Raw genomic sequence first — 22,524 nt, forward strand, 5'->3', positions numbered from 1 at the left:
CCCCTCCCCCCCGAAACAATTAAAATCCTGTTAGGCACCTATCTGCATCTTTAAGAGCTGAAATACCTTTATAAACCTGTCCCTTTGTCTTTGGTTGTATTACAAACAAATTTATTAGCAATAGAATCGTAGATTCAAAGGCCAGGAGAGACTATTGTGATCATCTGGTCTGACCGCTTGTCTAACATAGGCCATAGAACTTCCTCCAAATAATTCCTTGAGCGTACCATTTAGTAAAGCGTCCAATCTTGATTTTAAAATTGTGAGTGATGGAGAATCCAGCACGACACTTGCTAAATTGTTCCAAGGGCTAATTACACGCACTGTTGAACATTTAGCTCTGATTTCCAGTCTGAATTTGTCTAGTCTCATCTTCCAGCTATTGGATCGTGTTATACTTTTCTCTGCTAGACTGAAGAGCTCATCATTAAATATTTGTTCCCCATTTAGGTATCTGTAGACTGTAATCAAGTCACCCCTTACCTCTCTGTTAAGCTAAATAGATGGAGTTCCTTGAGTCTATCAGTTTGAGCCCTGTTTTCTAATCCTTTAATCATTCGCGTGGCTCTTCTTGTGGGCACCAGAACGGGACACAGGATTCCAGCAGTAGTCACACCAGTGCCAAATACAGAGGTAAAATCACCTCTCTCTTCCTCCTTAAGATTCCCCATGACATGTCTCTGACTTTTACTAAAAGTAACCTTGACAAAATGGGGAGGAAGGTGTCCAGCACCCACCGCTGCTACGGCTCTGGGGTCTCTCCCACTGCCCGCGGTGCCTGAGAGTGCCCCCTCCACCGCTATGGCTCGAAGCTGCAGGGCAAATAATATACTTTGTCTAAAATTAATTTTATTGTAGATTAAAGAAAAACCTCGGGAAAGAAGAAAAATGAAATCTCCATGAGCATACAACATGTGTGTGTCTTGTCTTTACCTGCCTGCAGCACCTCTGAGCCACAGTGTCTGCTGTAGCTATACACATGGGGTGAATGGTTAGACATTAAGGGCGCATTAAAAGCAGCACAGTGCCAGGCTATGGACATCATAGGACACAAAGGAGAACAGTGATATTGTTCATGTTTTGGTAAGAGCTGCTCCAGCTCCCTAGTGGCTGCAAAAGAGTGTTCCTGAGGGAAGGATGCATTGAGGTTTTAATAGACTCTGCAGATAACCATATTGTGATTTATTTTGATTATAAGAACATCCATCCAATGCTCTAGGGGTCCTTGGTGGAAGGGTGAGATGGCAAAGCAGGAAGAAAAATGGAGAGAGAGATGCTGGCAGTCCATCTTCTCCCCAAAAATCGTCATGACGGAGAAAGAAAATGTGCAAGGGAAACAGGTTAGGGAAGTTACACTTTTAGTATGAGACAAGGATATCCATGTGAGGAACACCAAAAAACAACCAGGAAAGTATCGTGGAAAGCTCACTGATGGCTATTGTAGGTGTGGTTGGAAATTCTTGCACAACACCAGTGTTCCCATTCATCCTGCATTAAAACAAGAAACTTTGCTGGCGCACACATTGTGTGCGTCTTTGTGTGAAGAAAGAAACTGTGTGAGTGGAACAAAACTTACTTTGAAAAAGATCTGCCAGGGAAGACATCTACTGAAAGCGTGGGTACCTGAAGCAAAAGCACCTACTCCTCTCAGATGATGAGATTACCCAGCCAGCTAAATATCGCCCCCATAAATGTCTTCTAGCTGCTGGTTCAAATAACACTGGCTGGCAGTGGATGTTACAGTATCTTCACAGAGTTGCCCTTTTGATTTAAACTTCTGAATCTAAGCTCTGATAAAAATGGCAGTTTCAATAAATCCTTTTACCATATTTTCTTCAGAAGCTTTATCTGTTCACAGCCCCCCTCTTGCAGAGCAGATTGACCCTACTTCCCACTTTGTCAGCATCTCACATACTTCTCAGGTCCCAGACACATTTAATGCTACTCACAGAATTCTGTCACCAGTTAGATTTAATTTCCACTGAGATATCCTTTCTAAGCCTCTCTTTTAAAAAATCTTGCCATTTCCGGCTACACATCATTATCTCCAGGCCCAGGCTGCTCACCATTTTTTGTCAGCTTACTGAAAAGCTGGACTTAGGGACTCATTGAGTGTGCTCATCAAGGTTTTTGCTGTTGTAGAATGGCAAAACAGCACGTTGCCCCACTCCTTATGCAGTCACTCACACCAGTGCAGTTGACTACACAAAATGAAGGGTAACAATGAATCGGACCCCTGGTTTTACTGCTGGAACTCAAGAGCCAGATCTAAAGCCCTTTGAAGTAAATGGGACTCTCACCAGTGATTTCAGTGGGCTTTGGATCATTCCCCAACAGAATGCCTCCCTACTAACACAGAACCTCACGCTGCAGTCCTTTCAGAGGTAAAACTAGCCCTTTCAGTGAGAGCTGGGATGGAGGGTCACAGCAGTTGTTTTTTTCATGACAGGGTCAGCTATTAATTATTAAAATAATAAATGAATGATCCTTGGGATAAGGTTCGCTAGAACCACAGGGATTTTATTGCCCACTGAGTTAAGGCACCAAGGGAACCATTCTTCGTTATGATTTACAAACTCATTAATTCTTTTAAAAAAATCACCTCACCTCAATCTTATACTTATGACAATTACATTACAATTCTGAGGGCTACTTTTCATTGCAAATCTGTTCCAAGCAAACGTAGAGCTGCTGCATTAATTCTACTGTATTGTAGTTTGAGATTCATTTACTGTGCTCATACGCTACTTAGCCCCCTGGCATTGGCAGGCCCATCATTCCCGATGTGAAGTGCTAATGTGCTCTCCATTTGTCAAATCCCTGCTCCTAGAACCAAAGGGCCAGATGCACAGCAGAATGATCAGTTTTCTTCAGATAGCAGATCACTTCATTTCAAGCCTCACCCCTTTGCTCACACGTAAGAAAGTCATCTCTTTCCCATTACGCTCGCTCTGCAAACCCAGCTAATACAAAGGTGCTTTCAGGAAGTCACAACTACTTGCGTGTATTTTAGCCATATATAATAAAAAATGTATCTATTGTATATTTTAATCATAATATATATTCATTGGTAATATTGTTGATATTTTCTCCTTGGCTTTCCAGGACTCTGCATATGCTTGGTTTCGTTGCTGCTTCTGGAAACCATTAAAAATTCACTTTTCCATCTATGGCAGGCAAAAAGGCTGCCCCACCCTGTTGAATTTTGGCCTAGCTACTGTGATCACACATGCATGGCCTTCAAGCTTAACCACTGTAATTTTCTGTACCTCAGGATGCAGCCATTAACTGTAAAATACTTGCAATCAGTTCAGAACACAGCGTCCCAGCTGCTCAGTAATGCAGGTCCATGAGAGTTCATCACCCTATGTTGTACTCTCTTTCCTGGCTCCCAATGGAACAGGCCACGCTTACTGTTTCGGTTCTCATGTTCAAAATCGTATCCAAGACTGGCCTATGTTACCTGAAAGGGCACCTCTCCTTGGTGAGCATGACATCTCATGCCACTTACCTTTCTCTGGAACCACAGAACAGAGCCTGACCCATGTGCACAGGAGACAGCTGTCACACTCATCCGCTTCAGCGATAGTTTGTTTGCCTAAGGTTTAAATGTGTTCTGAGAGACATAAAATAGCTAAGACTGAGGTACTGCTGTCTGGGGCTACACTGGAGAGGTACAGTATTCGGGCTATAATACATACGATATTTAGAAAATGTGCTCCGTTTCCACAGTGACACGAGTGGTATAAATGCCTAGCTAGAGCCATTAGGTGGGCAATAGGAAGTGTATTCAACTGCATGAATTTGCCACTGCTTCTGTTTACATTTGAAACAAAGGGGAAAAGATGCTTAAAAATCTGACAGACACAGAAAGCAAGTCAAATGTTGTATAGTCCTCATGTTCTCATTCCGGTATGGTAGGTTTTACAGTAGTGACATGTTTTTTTAAAAAATGTGGTGTTGTCTTGGTGTGATATATATATATAACAGGCAGATATTGATAAAGTGCATAAATGTGTGTAAAATTTAATTTACTTAACAGGTTTTTAAACCTCTATTTAACTATTAAACTTCTATCAATATAACAGAAATCACTAATTAGTGTTTTAGGCATGTACTAAAATGTGTCTTTTTTCTTACTAATTCTGTCAGGGCAGGTTGGTAATATTTGAATGAGGCAGTACAGAGAGAGCCTTCCAAATAATGGACCACTGTGATCCAAAGATTTTCCTCATTCACCTGCGTCATCAGCTCCCTGGTATTTGTATTCACCCATAGGGCTCAGTGAGACAAGAGAAATTATCTCTGCAGAGACTGGAGAGAGTGCAGCTGACTTGTGCTTGCCAATGTTAAAAAGGAAACAGATGTATCTGTTGAAATGGATATCATTTGGGGTGCAGGGTGAAATATATGTGAATTAATTTTATTAGCAGCTGTGATTCCATCATTATACTGAGCATATCACAAATACACATGATGACATGACCAAGTAAATGCAAAAGAAGTGCTGTTCCCCTTAGATTTCTTGAAGGGGTTGGAAACTGCTGCATACAGGGGAAATTTATACAAAAACAAATTACAGAAAAGTGCCAAGTGATCAGGAATGTCTAGCCTAAGAAGTGCAGGAGAATTCAGTTTAAGACAAATGTCTTTTTGTATTCCCAGATAGAGGCACTAAAAAACAATACATCTCTGTGAAAATAGCTGCCTCAGAAGGAAACCATCAGCTCTGAGGATGGTTATTGGTAGATAGCAGTAGCACGGGCATAGCTAGCGCTGTAAACTGATTTTCTCTCCACCCGGAGGAAGATTTTATCTGAGAATTCATGCACAGTGACGGTGAAAGGTACACATGTGAGGGCATCTGATAAAGTTTATGCAATTACACTCCACCAACTCAAAAAACATTTCTGTTCTCCTTTTATCAAGAGACATATGATCCGTTAACAGTGAGTTCATTTGACACGAGGGAAATATCAGAGTTTGTTACAGTAGGAAAAGCTTGTTATGGTGCTATTTTAAACCCCTGTCATCTAGCAGCACACTCCACTTAAACATGTCTAAAGGAATTTTGTCAGGCTTGCTTGTTTGCCTACATTACTATCAATTTAGTTGTAGGTTCATCGCTACATTTGTGCTGAAGCACTTATACATAAACAATCAAAGCAACACATGTGTGATGTTACTTTAGTCCAGTGGTTCTCTATCATGGTGGGTCGCAGGTGGAGAATCACAGGGCCCCCCACCTAAACCCCAGTGCAAACCCGTATGCTCAGGGCCCTCTGCTCAGAGATCCCTCCATAGGGTGGGGCCAGGAGCAGAGCAGGAGGGACCATAACCCCGGACCCCACTGTGTGGAGCTGGGCAGCAGCCGGGACCCACAGCCCAATCCCTGCAGCCTGTTATGTGGGGCCGGGCGGCAGCCAGGACCCCGCAGTCCGACCGCGCAGCCTGACCCCGCTGGGTGGCAGCTGGGACCCTGGACCTTGACCCTGCCACACATTCATGAGGTCAGAGTATCCCTGTTGGGATGTTCTCCGTAGTGCTGCATGTAGGGATCTAAAAGTGATGTAGGTAACTTGATGGGTCATAACACACTGCTAGGGATACCCAGAGCTGTGAGTCTTGGTGTTACCTCTCTGCCTCAGCAAGCGTGAGCCTTGCTGGCAGATAGACTGTGTCAGCTCCTTGCCACACAGGGGTGCTGGAACAATTTGCATAGCAGGGGTGCTGACAGCTACTGAACCAAACTGTAAACACTGTCCATGATGGAAAGCACTTCAAGCCAGAGGATGCGGCAGCACCCCCAGAACCCCTAGGTCCAGCACCTATGCTGCCACACCAGTCTGTCTTCCTCACCAGCAAGCTCCTCAAGCCTCTCCTGGCCAAAACCTTGCCTTGCAGGTAACAATCAGTGAATTCCAGCCCCCAAGGTCCTCAGAGATGTTTCTCTGCAATGTACAGACCCTATCATTGTGCATTTAAAGAAAATACTAAGTTTGCTGTTCTGTTAGAGTTAGTACATCACAATTTATCAGTTTAACTGGGGTAAATATACCCTTCCCTTCAAACACAGCACTGAATTGGCTTATAGCAAGAGTAAATCAAGTTTATTAACAAAAGAGCAGGGATTAAGTGATACCAAGTAGAAGCACTAAAGGTAGAGACGATTACAAGCAAATAAAAGTGAAAACACACAACTAAAATTCTAAAACTTAATTTAATAAAATACGGTCTTTATTCAGGATGGCTTCTCTCATGCCCCCGTCTTCTTTTCAGCTTTCTACTGGCGAGCCTGGACAGGACCATTCACAGAGATCAAATTGCTTGGTCTTTTTGTCTCCCTAAGGTGAAGGATAAAGATGAAGTCTCTCTCTCTCTCTCGCTGTTCTTTATGTTCCCAGAGGGATATCTTTGTCTTGCAGCCAGGTCGATGTGCAACTTCTCACCTCCTCAGGCCTGGCTCGGGGAAGCTGCCCTTATGGCCATGTCTGTGCTTCTTATGCTCACAGTGGGGCTTCAGCAGATGTGGCGGTACTGAGGAGGAAGCAAGAGGGGCACTCACTGGTGGTGATGGGCACCATTCCAGTGGATCTGCCGGTCCCAGATCTGAGGGACACATTGGCTCATAGCCTCCTCCATCAGAAAAGTGTAGAGGTGAAGTTCTCTAACTTCCCAAGTCTGAGGCAGGACTGAGTGGCAGATGGTACAGCGGGTGATGATGTGGGGCTTCGCCGAGGTGGTAGAGACACTGTTGGTGCTCATCATTCACCGAAAAGGAGCCTGGGCACAAAGCACAGCTTTTGAAACTGGTTTGCCAAGGCATAATCCCTGGAAGGGGTGGGGTGGGTTGTCTCCTCACTGGAGGAAGAAGTCCAACAGGGAGCCTACCTAACTAAGAACGTTACAAGATTATAAGATACAACTATAAAACCTGAACAACTATTTACATGAAAGCAGAAACAGACAAGGGCTGTCTTAGCAGAGCTAAGAGCACTGAGGAAGAGGGGTTCTGACTCTGGCCATATGGCAGTAAGAGGGAACTGGAGCGCCATAAACCTGCAAGGCTTTTTATAGCCTCAGATGCAGACATGCGGATGACACATGATGCACATGCGGGTCAATGGACACTACTAGGAAAAACTTTTTCACTAGGAGGGTGGTGAAGCACTGGAATGCATTACCTAGGGAGGTGGTGGAATCTCCTTCCTTTCAGGTTTTTAAGGTCAGGCTTGACAAAGCCCTGGCGATGATGATTTAGTTGGGGATTGGTCCTGCTTTGAGCAGGGAGTTGGACTAGATGACCTCCTGAGGTCCCTTCCAACCCTAATATTCTATGATACTACAAAACAGTTCCAGTTCTGGTGCATGACACACATGGGCACCCACCTCTGGAATCCATAGAGACCATCACCCATTCCAGTGCTTCACCACCCTCCCAGTGAAAAAGTTTTTCCTAACATCTAACCTAAACCACCCCCGCTGCAACTTGGGACCATCACTCCTTCTTCTGTCATCTCCTACCACTGAGAACAGTCTAGATCCATCCTCTTTGGAACCCCTCTTCAGGTAGTTGAAAGCAGCTATCAAATCCCCCTTCATTCTTCTCTTCTGCAGACTAAACAATCCCAGTTCCCTCAGCCTCTCCTCATAAGTCATGTGCTCCATCCCCCGAATCATTTTTGTTGCCCTCTGCTGGACTCTTTCCAATATTTCCACATCCTTCTTGTAGTGTGGGGCCCAAAACTGGACACAGTATTCTAGATGAGACCTCATCAATGTTGAATAGAGGGGAACGATCATGTCCCTCGATCTGCTGGCAATGCCCCTACTTATACAGCCCAAAATGCCGTTAGCCTTCTTGGCAACAAGGGCACACTGTTGACTCATATCCAGCTTCTTGTCCACTGTAACTCCTAGGTCCTTTTCTGCAGAACTGTTGCCTAGCCATTCGGTCCCTAGTCTGTAGCAGTGCATGGGATTCTTCCATTCTAAGTGCAGGACTCTGCACTTGTCCTTGCTGAACCTCATCAGATTTCTTTTGGCCCAATCCTCTAACTTGCCTAGGTCCCTCTGTATCCTATCCCCACCCTCCAGCGTATCTACCACTCCTCCCAGTTTAGTGTCGTCTGCAAACTTGCGGAGAGTGCAGTCCACGCCATCCTCCAGATCATTAATGAAGAGATTGAACAAAACCAGCCCCAGGACTGACCCTTGGGGCACTCCACTTGATACCGGCTGCCAACTAGACATGGAGCCATTGATCACTACCCATTGAGCCAGCTTTCTATGCACCTTATGATCCATTCATCCAGCCCATACTTCTTTAACTTGCTGGCAAGAATACTGAGGGAGACCGTATCAAAAGCTTTGCTAAAGTCAAGGAATAACACATCCACTGCTTTCCCCTCATCCACAGAGCCAGTTATCTCGTTGTAGAAGGCAATTAGGTTAGTCAGGCATGACTTGCCCTTGGTGAATCCATGCTGACTGTTCCTGATCATTTTCCTCTCCTCTAAGTGCTTCAGAATTGATTCCTTGAGGACCTGCTCCATGATTTTTCCAGGGACTGAGATGAGGCTGACTTGCCTGTAGTTCCCTGGATCCTTCTTCTTCCCTTTTTTAAAGGTGGGCACTACATTAGCCTTTTTCCAGTCTTCCGGGACTTCCACCGATCGCCATGAGTTTTCAAAGATAATGACCAATGGCTCTGCAATCACATCCGCCAACTCCTTTAGCACCCTTGGATGCAGCGCATCCGGCCCCATGGACTTGTGCTTGTCCAGCTTTTCTAAATAGTCCTGAACCACTTCTTACTATTGGGTCTTTCCTTCAAAACCAAATAGTGAAAATATTGTTTTCACCTTGATTTTTTCCCCTGAGCCCCTTTCTATAATATTATACCTTCACCCCATCCTGGTTCAACTGAGTATTAATTTGAGGCTATAACAGGTTTCAAGTTTTCCTCTCAAGGATGTATAAGGTCTTTTCCTTCCTCTTCGTAGTTATTTTTATGATGTGGAGGTTTTGCTATCACCATAAATGTTACAGATGATTTATCAGGAATATACTGCATGGTGGCTACATTTAAAAATGGTTTTGTTTTCCGCTTGTCAACTGTTCTTTGCATGATGATTGGTATATGTCAAAAAGGCAACCTCCCCACCCACTCTCCTGTCTGTCATTCCCAAGATGGCAGTGCTATTTCCAATTCATGTCTTTGCTCCAGCAACTATTAGCCATGCATGAGCATTTAGCTTGTGTGAGGTACCAGAGTTAATATTATGGCATTAAAAGTATTATTGATATGCTTTATGTACAATATATACACATTGCTTGTGTCAGGCTAAGTTGGGTATAGGGTGGTTGGGTATGGGTCAGTCAAGTTGAAGGGCCACATTGCGTAAAAAGAAGAGGGAGAAAGATGCTCAATACAAAGTAATAAGTAGCAGACTGATCAGTGCAGAAAGCACAAAGGAGAGATCATAGTACTAATGGGCCAAAAACTTCATGCTCCTCTTTCATAAAATAGAAAAAACTCTGTATCCTATTTCAGTCAGAATTGGGATTTTCTGGTAATTTTTTCTCACTTGTTTTTCAGTCCCTCTCACTCTTTGTCTTTTTGACTTTTCTGCTGCTTGTGCTTATTTTCCTTTTGCATTTGCTGGATCAGTTCCCAGGGTTGACATAAACTTGGAGAGAACATGAAAATTTAGCGAGTGCTTGGAAAGCCTCCAATGCTTTTATAAATTCTATGAATTAAAATTGATCTGAACTATCAAATAGAGACATTGTTTTGTTTTTTTTTTCTAATTTTTATTTTAGCACATTGATCTACTCTATTTCACTGACTCCTAGAAATGTAGGGTAGGAAGGGGCCTTGAGAGGTCATCAGATCCAGCCTCCTGTGCTGAGGCTGGACCAAGTCTAGCTAGACCATCCCATACAGGTGTTTCTCTAACCTGCTTTGAGCCTGCTTACCAGTTTGAGTCCTGCAGGTGAGTTAGTAGGAGGAATGCCTATCTTCTCCTTGTTTGTGCATTGCTTTGGGGTTTAGGAATCTGGATGCCAATGGTGAGGCTGCTGTGTGCATATACAGAGGCAGAAACATAAGTACCTAAGGGACTTCTGCAAAAATTAGGACAGAATGAGTTTGGGCTCCTACAGGCTTTGGCAGCATCTGAGCAGAGGCTTTTTGAATCCCCGTGGGACTGATTCTGGGATTCATGTGCCTAAAGTGGCAGTCAGGCATCTAAGTCCTCTTGTGAATTTGGATCCTAATATCTCATCTCTTTTAATAAGGAGGCAGAGATTATGACTGCCTCCACTTTATCTAAAAAATGCACACCAATTCTGTAGTTAAGATGTCATGTCCCTGCAACCTACGACGCTTCCTGCAGCTCCCATTGACCGGGAACGGTGAACTGCAGCCACTGGGAGCTGCGGGTGGCCATGCAAATATAAACAAACTGTCTGGTGGCCCGCCACCAGATTACCCTGTTGGGCCACAGGTTGCCCACCACTGATCTAGGGAATATCGCCAACCTGCATTTCTTTTTGTCACTAGGGAGATGGTACTGCATTTATTCATTACTTTTACTTTTCATATTTTTGTTTGATTTATAAATCAATAGTAGCTAGATAAGACCAATACAGTCATACATAAACCTCAAATAGTGCAGCTGTAATGGGTGTGTATGTTGTGGGGAAAATTGTTTTAGTTATATACCTATCTCAAAACTGTCATACTGCCAACATGTAAAGAATCAAATTAGCTTTAACACTATGTTGTGCATTTATAAAATGTTATCTGAGTCAGGTCTAAGATATTTAATAGCCCTCATAAGCCTCTTTCTTTCTGGACACAGTCTGATATCTGCTGAATCAAAAATATAAAGAGAAGTAAATGATTATAGGAGCAGAGGATAGAAGAATGACAACCTGTGGCTTGGGCTGGAGACAGAAAAAGCTGTTTAACCTGTTGATCATTACAAGTGTAACAACAGACTTAGCTATCATATTGGAACAACAGAGGTGCACCATTGTATAATATTAATTTGCTTTAATTGCTTGTGAAGTACTTATTGATGCAATGTTTAAAAACATCTTATAAAGAAATTATGGCATGTTTAAAATTAATTCACAACATAGAAGGGAAAATAACATAATATAGATTGATACATAGTCTATATGAAGTTCTCTCCTTAATAGCAGTAGTTGCCAGATATTAAATTTCATTCACGCAACATAAGCCCACTAAAAATCTCACATTTTTGTGAAAAAATTAACTTCATTCTCATGTAAAAACTGGTTTGAAATAAAGTTAAAATGATTTGTTCTTACAAAAAAGTCCTTGTCATGACACAATAGCTATCTGAAAAAAGTAATATACAATGTGAGATATTAATTTTAATTTTAAGTTTTAATATATTTCAAAATGGAAGATTCTGCACTTACATAGTTATATGTCATTGATACTGCAAATATGTTTTTCAGCAAAAAATCTTTGTTCATGCTTAAAAAATGTGCCTTACCTTGATACTGTATTGTACAACATATAGGAGTAAGAAACAAAGTAATAAACCAATTATATGTAAAGAAAACAAAGTCACATTACAAGGTAGTTACAATGATAAATAAAACATTTTTCAGTCTTAACAGAATTTGAAGGCAATTCACAATCATTTCCAGGAATTTTGTGAGATTTAAGGCCATTTATTCTAAATAAAATGTATCTTTGACACATATACTCACAATACTGTGAATTTCTTGTAAAAACTGTACATGCAAAACATTTTATAATTAGATACGAACAGGCATATAGTAAAATTTTGGGTACTTAAATACACAAAACTATTGTGCACAAAGCAATATGGCTGTGCAATTTTTAAACCAGTTAATTCATGAAATATTAGCATCTGTGCACTTCAAATAGCAATGTGATTAGGTGACAACAATGAATCCAAATATTAAGAGCCAGCATCCCTTTGAATGGGCAATCTAGACAATAGGTGACAACTTTACATTTTAAATGGGTGTTAAAACGGTTCATTATAAAATGTCCGTTATAATCACTTGAAAATAGCTTTAAGATGCAAAAGTGCTAATGCTATTAAGCAAAGTATGAGATGATTCTACTAAGTCAGCTATGGGACTTGAGGTAATTATTCTTTCATTACGTTAATATGCAATTGTTCTATTCAGCCAGCAAAACCTATTTTAAAAAATGTAAACTTACATAAATTTAGAAATTGGAGTATCTCTGAAAAATACATAACCCCCTTCCTGAGGCTTAGCTTTATTAGTAAGTCAAATACAGTTACAGTCTTCACATCTCCAGATCTTATTCTCAAATACTGTTTTAAATTTTGATAGATGAATTGACTACTAAGCACTTACGTGAAGCAATTCAGTTATTGAGAAATATGAATGTATTTGTCCTCTTTTTCCTTAGTTTTGCGCTTGTATTTGTCTGGACAATCATTCAAAGAGATATTGCTTCTCCTGTGGCTATAGCTATTGCAAGTTAGAAGATACATGATTCAATATTCCAAACTCTTATTCTTAAGAATATTTATAAAAGTATTGAAATTTAAAAAGTAGTAACATGTAAACATTGATACAGAGGAATTGCATTCCTAAATATGTATATACACACAGTAGTCAGGGAGAACAATATCTTCCGAGTTGAAACTGACTCGTGCTTTCTCCCAACAAATAAATGAAAAAGTAGCTTTTTCATTCAGAAAAAAATGAGACTTGAAGAGAATAGCGTTTAAAAGCTTTTCAGTTGCTCATGCAACCATATTGAGAATTTTGGTATATGAAGAGAATTTGTTTCGATCCAAAAACCTATCGCAAGCTACTACTTCATCCAGACAGACAACAGTCTCAATTCACTGGTTCTTTAAAGTGCACCAGCACTGAAGCACTGAGTCAGTAGCTCTACATGGTTTGTGGTAAGTGTTAACCATTTCGGAGTAGTCATATCTGAGTCTGTAACACATGAAGAGGGGGTGTGTATGGAGGTGGTGCAGGTGATGGCTTGATTCCTCTGACCCTCATGTAAGAGAGAAACTGGTCTGGGATCTCAGCTAAGACATCTTTAGCAAGTCTGGCCATGCTCAATATATAGTTTCCACTTCTGTCAATGTAATCCCGGAATGGCACAAACTAAAATAAAAAAAAAAAAGATACATTATACATCATATATTCCATTGTGTATATGCAAACATATCATACAATATAAAAATTAGGTCTGTCAATCGCAGTTAATGCAGGTGATTAATGCAAAACAAACTTTTTTAATCACACTGTAAATAAAAATAGAATACCAACTTAAATTTATTACAGATATTTTTGGATGTTTTTCTACATTTTCAAATATTGATTTCAATTACAACACAGAATACAAAGTGTACAGTGTTCACTTTATTTTATTATTTTTGATTACAAATATTCTCACTGTAAAAACAAAAACAAAGAAATAGTATTTTTCACTTCACCTGAGAGAAGTATTGCAGTGCAATCCCTTTATTGTGAAAATGCAACTTACAAATGTTGATTTTTTCTTTTTTTTAACATAACTACATTCAAAAACAAAACAATGCAAAACTTTAGAGCAAAGGTTCCCAACCTATTTATCATTGTGGGCTGCCCTCCACCCAGAGACCCCTTCACAAAGTGGGGACAGGAGTGGAGTCCTGGGTCTGGGAGGCTGCGCAGGGCTGGGCAGCTGGGGCCCTGGATCCTGCCAGGCTGGGCAGCCGGGACCCTGGGCCCTGCCCAGAACCTGCCGCGTGGGCCATGGGGCCTTTAGCACACAGTGCAAATATTTGTAACAAAAATAATATAAAATGAACACTGTACCCTTTATATTCTGTGTTGTCATTGCAATCAATACATTTAAAAATGTAGAAAAACATCCAAATATTTATAATAAATTTAAATTGGTATTCTATCACTGTTAATAATGCAATTAAAACTGTGACAAATCATGACTTCTTTAAAATCTCACAATTGATTGTGATTATTTTTATTATTTTTTTGACAGCCCTAATAGAAATAAGAGATTTGGAGATAGGAAAGTTTTGTTTTAGATAATTAATAAACTTAAAGCAGGTATCTGCAGGAATGTTAATTTTGCTTCAGACTGCATATGTTTTAAAAAGTAAACCATAATCAGATAATAGTAATTATTGCAAGCCTTCCACAACACTTCAAATTTGTCAAGCCACTGTTGCCTCAAGCAGATGAATATATCCTCTTCCATAAAAAGGTGTATGGGGGAAAGAGCATTTTAGCTGATCCTAATCTCTACTGTAATGAGCCATTAATCCCTTCTACTATGTTTTTGGTATAAATATGAACTGTTCCCTTCCTTACTATTCTAGAAAACAATGATATAGTATTGACAACACATGTAGTCTTATCAGGTATTTACTATCTCTAATTTGTTTCTGCTGCTCCTAAGATCATCTGCTTGACTGGTCATTCTCACATCACCCCACTCTTTCTCCTGTGTGCTGCCCCTTATGCATAGGAAAAACTCCCTATCAAAATCAGTAAAGCTATCACCTTATCTTCCTACAAATGCCTCCTTAAAACTCATTTCTGCCAAGATACCGATAGAACAATTGAAACAGATAATGGCTGCGCAGGTGGTGAGTAATGCTGCATACAACTAATCTATACAAAACTTGCTCATGTTACTGCTACCGTTTTCATCCTTTTTCCATTCCCCAAATGTGTCACACTCACTTACTGCATCTTGTCTAAGATTCTTTTGGCTATGGATTATCTTTTAGTATATGTGCAAGTTGTGCCTGGTGCAATGGGGCCCTGAGCTGTCCATAATCAGAAGGTGCTACTGTTATAAAAATTAAGTATTAACAACTTATTTCTAGCTCTAGATTGATTAATGATAATACATATTTAATTATCATGCCAAAATTTAATAATAGTTTTTTACTGGATTATTTCCATTTATTACTTAATTTACAAAATGAGGATAGAGCCCTTTCTGTGACAGAAACATCCCCCTCCCCCCTTCATCAGCAGCCCACTGCCCTAGTACTGGGATAACAGCAACTGCAATTGGTATTTACTCTCTGTTTTCATCTCTGTTGTAACCTACAAATGTCACATATTTATGGGTACTACTTGAGAGGCCTTTTTCAAGCCTTTCCATTTCTAAACATGTATTTTTAAGTGGTTACAGGGTGGCATACTTTGCCTGTTGCTTTGTCCTGTGGCATTTAATTTCAGAAAGGGGAACTATGCAAAAATGAGAAGGTTAGTTAAACAGGAATTAAAAGGCACAGTGACTAGCGTGAAATCCCTGCAAGCTGCATGGACACTTTTCAAAGACACCATAATAGAGGCCCAACTTAAATGTATACCCCAAATTAAAAAACACAGTAAAAGAACTAAAAAAGAGCCACCGTGGCTTAACAACCATGTAAAAGAAGCAGTGAGAGATAAAAAGACATCTTTTAAAAAGTGGAAGTCAAATCCTAGTGAGGTAAATAGAAAGGAGCATAAACACTGCCAAATTCAATGTAATAAGAAAAGCCAAAAAGGAGTTTGAAGAACAGCTAGCCAAAAACTTGAAAGGTAATACCAAAATGTTTTTTAAGTACATCAGAAGCAGGAAGCCTGTTAAACTAGCAGTGGGGCCCCTGGACGATTGAGATACAAAAGGAGCACTTAAAGACTATAAAGTCATCGCGGAAAAACTAAATGAATTCTTTGCTTCAGTCTTCATGGCTGAGGATGTTAGGAAGATTCCCAAACCTGAGCCGTGTTTTATAGGTGACAAATCTGAGGAATTGTCACAGATTGAAGTGTCATGAGAGGAGGTTTTGGAATTAATTGAGAAACTTAACAGTAACAACTCACTGGGACCAGATGGCATTCACCCATGAGTTCTGAAAGGATTCAAATGTGACATTGCGGAACTATTAACTATGGTTTGTAACCTGTTCTTTAAATCAGCTTCTGTACCCAATGTCTGAAAGATAGCTAATGTAACGCCAATATTTTAAAAGGGCTCCAGAGGTGATCCCGGCAATTACAGACCAGTAAATCTAACATCAGTACCGGGCAAATTAGTTGAAACAATAGTAAAAAATAAAATTGTCAGACACATAGAAGAACATAAATTGTTGTGCAAAAGTCAACATGGTTTCTGTAAAGGGAGATCATGTCTTACTAATCTATTAGAGTTCTTTGAGGGGGTCAACAAACACGTGGACAAGGGGGATCCAGTGGACATAGTGTACTTAGACTTCCAGAAAGCCTTTGACAAGGTCCCTCACCAAAGGCTCTTACATAAATTAAATTGTCATGGGATAAGAGGGAAGATCCTTTCATGGACTGAGAACTGGTTAAAAGACAGGGAACAAAGGGTAGGAATAAATGGTAAATATTCAGAATGGAGAGGGGTAACTAGTGGTGTTCCCCGAGGGTCAGTCCTAGGACCAATCCTATTCAATTTATTCATAAAGGATCTGGAGAAAGGGGTAAACAGTGAGGTGGCAAAGTTTGCAGATGATACTAAATTGCTCAAGATAGTTAAGACCAAAGCAGACTGTGAAGAACTTCAAAAAATCTCACAAAACTAAGTGATTGGGCAACAAAATGGCAAATGAAATTTAATGTGGATAAATGTAAAGTAACGCACATTGGAAAAAATAACCCCAACTATACATACAGTATGATGGGGGCTAATTTAGCTACAACTAATCAGGAGAAAGATCTTGGTGTCATCGTGGATAGTTCTCTGAAGACGTCCAAACAGCGTGCAGTCGCAGTCAAAAAAGCAAACGGGATGTTAGGAATCATTAAAAAAGGGATAGAGAATAAGATGGAGAATATCTTATTGCCCTTATATAAATCCATGGTACGCCCACATCTTGAATACTGTGTACAGATGTAGTCCCCTCATCTAAAAAAAGATATACAGGCTTTAGAAAAGGTTCAGAGAATGGTAACTGAAATTATTAGGGGTTTGGAACAGGTCCCATATGAGGAGAGATTAAAGAGACGAGGACTTTTCAGCTTGGAAAAGAGGAGACTAAAGGGGGATATGATAGAGGTATATAAAATCATGAGTGGTGTGGAGAAAGTGAATAAGGAAAAGTTATTTACTTGTTCCCATAATATAAGAACTAGGGGCCACCAAATGAAATTAATGGGCAGCAGGTTTAAAACAAATAAAAGTTCTTCTTCACTCAGCGCAGTCAACCTGTGGAATTCCTTGCCTGAAGGCTAGGACTATAACAGGGTTTAAAAGAGAACTGGATAAATTCATGGAGGTTAAGTCCATTAATGGCTATTAGCCAGGATGGGTAAGGAATGGTGTCCCTAGCCTCTGTTTGTCAGAGGGTGGAGATGGATGGCAGGAGAGAGACAGATCACTTGATCATTACCTGTTAGGTTTACTCCCTCTGGGGCACCTGGCATTGGCCACTGTCGGTAGACAGAATACTGGGCTGGATGGACCTTTGGTCTGACCCAGTATGGCCATTCTTATGTCCTTTTCAAAGGGATCCATTCCCCTCACTAGAGTTCTGCAGGGAATGAGGCTGGGGAGACACTCAAGAGAGATACTTGCAGCTTCCTGGTCCTATACCACCCAGCTCTAGGGTTCATTAGGGCAACTGAGGAGCTTTTCTGATTTATATTAGTGGAGAACTAGTGTAGTGTAGCATTGCTACATCCTACCCCAGTCATACCCCATCACTCTCTCAACAATACCTCTACATGAGGAGACACTTCTGTCAGAGTTATTGCCAGTAGAGAATTCTTTTACACAACAGGGATTCTCTACTGGCCCTTTGCAGCCAGAATCCACTCACTTTGCTGCCTGAGCAGCACTGAATGAATGGAATGGAACAGAATAGACAATTTGGGCTATTAGTTTCATCATACCATATAGGACTTATATTAGGGCATATTTAACTTCCAATTTCCTATATGGGGATGAGCAGAGGCAACAATTCTTTTTCATCCCAGAAAAGCTATTTCTTATAAATAATTTTGTGTATTTTTTCCCCTTATGCATATCCTCTTGATGCAAGAGGATAAGATTTTCCAGGATGCTAGTAGATCCAAGGAGAATATATAAACAGAAAGTGCTTTAAAGGTGACTTTCAAAGGTAATTTCTTTTTTTTAAATAAAAGGGCTTGATTTTTTTTGCTACTTTATTATGTATAAAAGACTGAAGTTTTTATAAAATAAATAAATTTGATTCCATTCTACATCTATTTTACAGTAGAAATGTAAGAACATAAGAATGGCCATGCTAGATCAGATCAATGGTCCATCTAGCACAAAATTCGGTCTTCCAACCATGGCCAGTGCCAGATGTTGCAGGGGGAATGAACACAACAGGGCAATTATTGAGTGATCCATCCCCTGTCATCCAGTTCCAGCTTCTGGCAGAGATTTAGGGACATCCAGAGCATGGGACTGCATCCCTGACCATCTTGGCTAATAGCCATTGATGGACCTATCCTTCTAATTCTTTTTTGAGCCCAACTATACTTTTGGCATTCACAGTGAGTTCTACAGGTTGACTGTGCATTGTGTGAAGTACTGCCTTTTAAACCTGCTGCCATTTAATTTCATTGGTGCCCAGTGCTTGTGTTATGTGAAAAAGTAAACAACAGTTCCTAGTTCACTTTCTTCTCCACACCATTCATGATTTTATAGACCTTTATCATGTACCCCCAAGTCATCTCTCTTCTATGATGAACAGTCCTGGTGTTTTTAATCTCTCCTCATATGGAAGATGTTCCAGGCCCCTAATCATTTTGTTGCCCTTATCTGTATTTTCTCCAATTCTAAGAGAGGGGGCAACCAGCACTGCACACAGTATTCAAGATGTGGGTGTACCATGGATTTATATAGTGGTATTATGATATTTTTGTTAATCCCTTTCCTAATGGTTCCTAACAGTCCATCAGCTCTTTTGACTCCTACTGCACACTGAGCAAATGTTGGCAAAGAACTATCCATGATGATTCCAAGATTTTTTTTTTGAGTGGTAACAGCTAATTTACACCCCATCATTTTGTATGTATATTTGGGATTATATTTTCTAATGTACATTACTTTGCATTTATCAACATTGAATTTCATCTGCCATTTTGGTTGCCCAGTCACTGAGTTTTGTGAGACTCCTTTGCAACGCTTCGCAGTCAGCTTTGGACTTAACTATTTTGAGTAATTTTGCATCATCTGCCTATGTTGTGACCTCACTGTTCAGTCCCTTTTCCACATCGTTTATTAATATGTTGAGCAGCACAGGTCTCAGGACCGATCCATTGGGGGCCCTTTATTTACCTCTCTCCATTGTGAAAACTGACCATTTATTCCTACCCTTCATTTCTTATCTTTTATACAGTTATTGATCCATCAGAGGACCTTCCCTCTTATCCCATGACTGCTTACTTTCTGAAAGTCCAAGTACATTATATCAACTGGATCACATTTATACACATGCTTTCTGACACCCTCAAAGAATTCTAGTAGATAGGTGAGACATGATTTCCCTTTACAAAAGCGGTGTTGCCTGTTCTCCAACATATTGTGTTCATCTATGTATCTGATCATTCTGTTCCTTTAGTTTCAACCAGTTTGCCTGGTACTGAAGTTAGTCTTACTGGCCTGTAATTGCCAGGATCGCCTCTGGAGCCTTTTTTTTTTTAAAATTGGCATTACATTAGCTATCCTGCAGTCATCTGGTGCAGAGGCTGATTTGAGCAATAGATTACATACCACAGTCAGTAGTTCTGCAATTTCATATTTGAGTTCCTTCAGAATGCTTGGGTGAACATCATCTGGCCCTGGTGACTTATTAGTGTTTAATTTATTGATTTGTTCCAAAATGTCCTCTATCAACACCTCAATCTGGGACAGTTCCTCAGATTTGTCACCCAAAAAGAATGGCTCAGGTTTGAGATTCTCCCTCACATCCTCTGTAGTGAAGACTACTGCAAAGCATTCATTTAGCTTTTCCGCAAGAGTGTTTGTCTTCCTTGAGTGCTCCTTTAGAACCTCGATCGTCCAATGGCTCCACTGATTGTTTGACAGACTTCCTGCTTCTGATGTACTTAAACTTTTTTGTCTCTTTTGCTAGTTGCTCTTCAAATTCTTCTTTGGCCTGCCTATTTGTACCTTTAGACTTTATTTGCCAGAATTTATGCTCTTTTCTGTTTTCCTCAGTAGGATTTGATTTCCAATTTTCAAGGATACCTTTTAGCCTCTAATTACCTCTTCTACTCTAGTGTTTAGCCATGGTGGCATTTTTTGATCCTCTTGCTGTTTTTTAAATTTGGTGTATATATTTAATGAGTCTTTATTATGGCATTTTTTGAAATGCAGTTTGCAGGCATTTCACTCTTGTGACTGTTCTTTTTAATTTCCATTTAACTGTCTTCCTCACTTGTGTATAGTTCCTCTTTTAGAAGTTAAATGTTACTGTTTGTGGGTTTGTTATTTCCCCTCAACCAAGGATTTTAAATTTAATTACATTCTGGATGCTATTACTGAACAGTTCAACTATATTCACTTGTTGGATCAGATCCTGTGCTCTAGTTAGGACTAAATCAAGAATTGTCTCACTTGTGGGTTTCAGGATTAGCTGCTCCAAGAAGCAATCGTTAATGGTGTCTAGAAATTTTTGTTCTGAGGTGCCTTGTTCCCAGTCAATATGGGAATAGTTGAAATCCCCCATTATTGTGGGCTTTCTGTTTTTGTAGCCTCTCTAATCTCCCTGAACATTTCACAATCACCATCACCAATGAGTACATCTGACCCAAAGGAATGGGGGAGAGGTGTAACGGCTGGAGAGCTGCAGCAAGGAAAGTGAAGGGATTACAGTTATGGTGAGGGGCCTGAAAACCATGTCAAGTGCATGTAGTGGAGTATTTACTAGGGTTTCACTATAGCCCAGCTGTTGTAATTTCTGTAAATTAACTGGCATGGCAATGAATTTGGGACTTGTCTTACATTTACCAACACTACTACCTCTAAGTAAGTTCACCAGCAGGCTCCATGTTTTGTCTACACCAATATCAGTTTATTAAAATGTTTTCTTGCTTAGAAGGGCTAGCAGGTGAGAGACACAGCAGATATGGCCTTATATAGGAAGCAGTGACTCTGAAAAAGATTTGGGGGTTGCGATGGATAATCAGCTGAACTTGAGATTCCAGTGTGACACTGTGGCCAAAAGGGTTAATGCAATCCTGGTATGCATAAACAGGAGAATCTCAAGTAGGAGTTATTTTATCTTTGTATTTGGTGTAGTGCAACAATTACTGGAATACTGTGTTGAGTTCTGGTTGGGCAATGCCCCGCTGACTCTGCAGCCTGTAGAAATTTGAGTAAGTGCAAAAACCTTGCGGGGGGTTGCCCTCTTTCCACCAATCTCTCCCTCAACTGGCACCACTGAGTAATCCCAAGGGTTCTCCTCAATCTGGTACTCTGCATGGCAACACTAGGCACAGCTGCCTTGTTACTTCGCAGGCTTTTGTGTGCTATCCACCTTGAAAGATTCTTGTTCTAAAGGGAACCCCAATATATTTAATAACCTTCTCTTGCAAGTTTTATCTGTTAAGGGAAGGAAAGACAGCAAGGATTTGAAAACTCAGTCTGTAGAGGATTAACATCACTAGTATTTAAGAAAATTATCTTGATCATATTGATATCACAGAGATTGTAGAAGCCACAGGAAGTCTTGACCATGTACATATCCATGTGTGTAAAGGAAATGGCTGAGTTCAAGGGTACTACTGCGGCTACCAGTACCTAATAATTTTTGCAGCAAAGTCTATGATTCTGTGGGTGTCTTGTGTGATAAATTGAAAATTCTGCAGCATATTTATTCAAATGTTTAAAGTAAGATTTAATTAACTAAATAGAAGTATGAATCATACAGCCAGTACTGTATGATTTTTGTTATTTATTTTGATATTAAACATTTAATTTATTTTATAGCGCCCATACATTTTTAGTCTTTGATGTGTTGCATATTTCTGAATTCACATAATTTTGCAACTCTCCTAGAGAAAGCTAGAAATTTTAAAAAATTAGGAAAGCAAGTGCGGCAGTTTGAGATTATGGGTTAAATACACCATCTGGATGCTTCTACTAAAATGATCAGCAATTAAATAGTTGCCATTGCCATCTTTAAGGTTTCTATTCCTATTCACTAGAGCTGGTTGGAAATATTCTGATGAATTTAGTTTAATCAGAAAATGCCACTTTGCTGAAGCAAATTGTTTGTCGAATCTGTAATAGATTTGGCTAAACAGAACATCAAAATAGATTTCCAATGAAAATGTGCCTGTGTTCCAGTGACCACAGCTCCATGGCAGGGAGCTTCCTAGCCCCAGGAGCCCTATGTGGCTCTAGAGCTCCTGGTGCAGCTATGTTCCCTGCTCCGCCAGGCTCCCTTTTGCAGAGCAGGGGGCCTGGCAATACTGGACTGACTTACAGGGTCCATGGATGTGGGG

At 40.3% G+C, this 22,524-nt stretch overlaps 1 protein-coding gene across 3 annotated transcripts in view; it reads right to left on the reverse strand.

The window, feature by feature from the left end:
- Positions 1-11,330: 11,330 nt before the first annotated feature.
- The window catches only part of CPNE8 (copine 8), a 282,884-nt gene continuing 271,690 nt past the window's right edge, over positions 11,331-22,524 (reverse strand). Inside the window, exon 21 of one of the 3 annotated variants that reach the window (XM_084621135.1) lies at positions 11,331-13,173. In XM_084621135.1, the coding sequence (XP_084477261.1) occupies positions 12,985-13,173 (189 nt within the window). In that variant the 3' untranslated portion in view covers positions 11,331-12,984. The remainder of the gene's footprint in view (positions 13,174-22,524) is intronic. The other 2 variants (XM_084621137.1, XM_084621136.1) reach the window with 2 other exon arrangements.

This window comes from Lepidochelys olivacea, assembly GCF_965140295.1.
Source record: "Lepidochelys olivacea isolate rLepOli2 genome assembly, chromosome: 1".
Lineage (NCBI taxonomy): Eukaryota > Metazoa > Chordata > Testudines > Cheloniidae > Lepidochelys > Lepidochelys olivacea.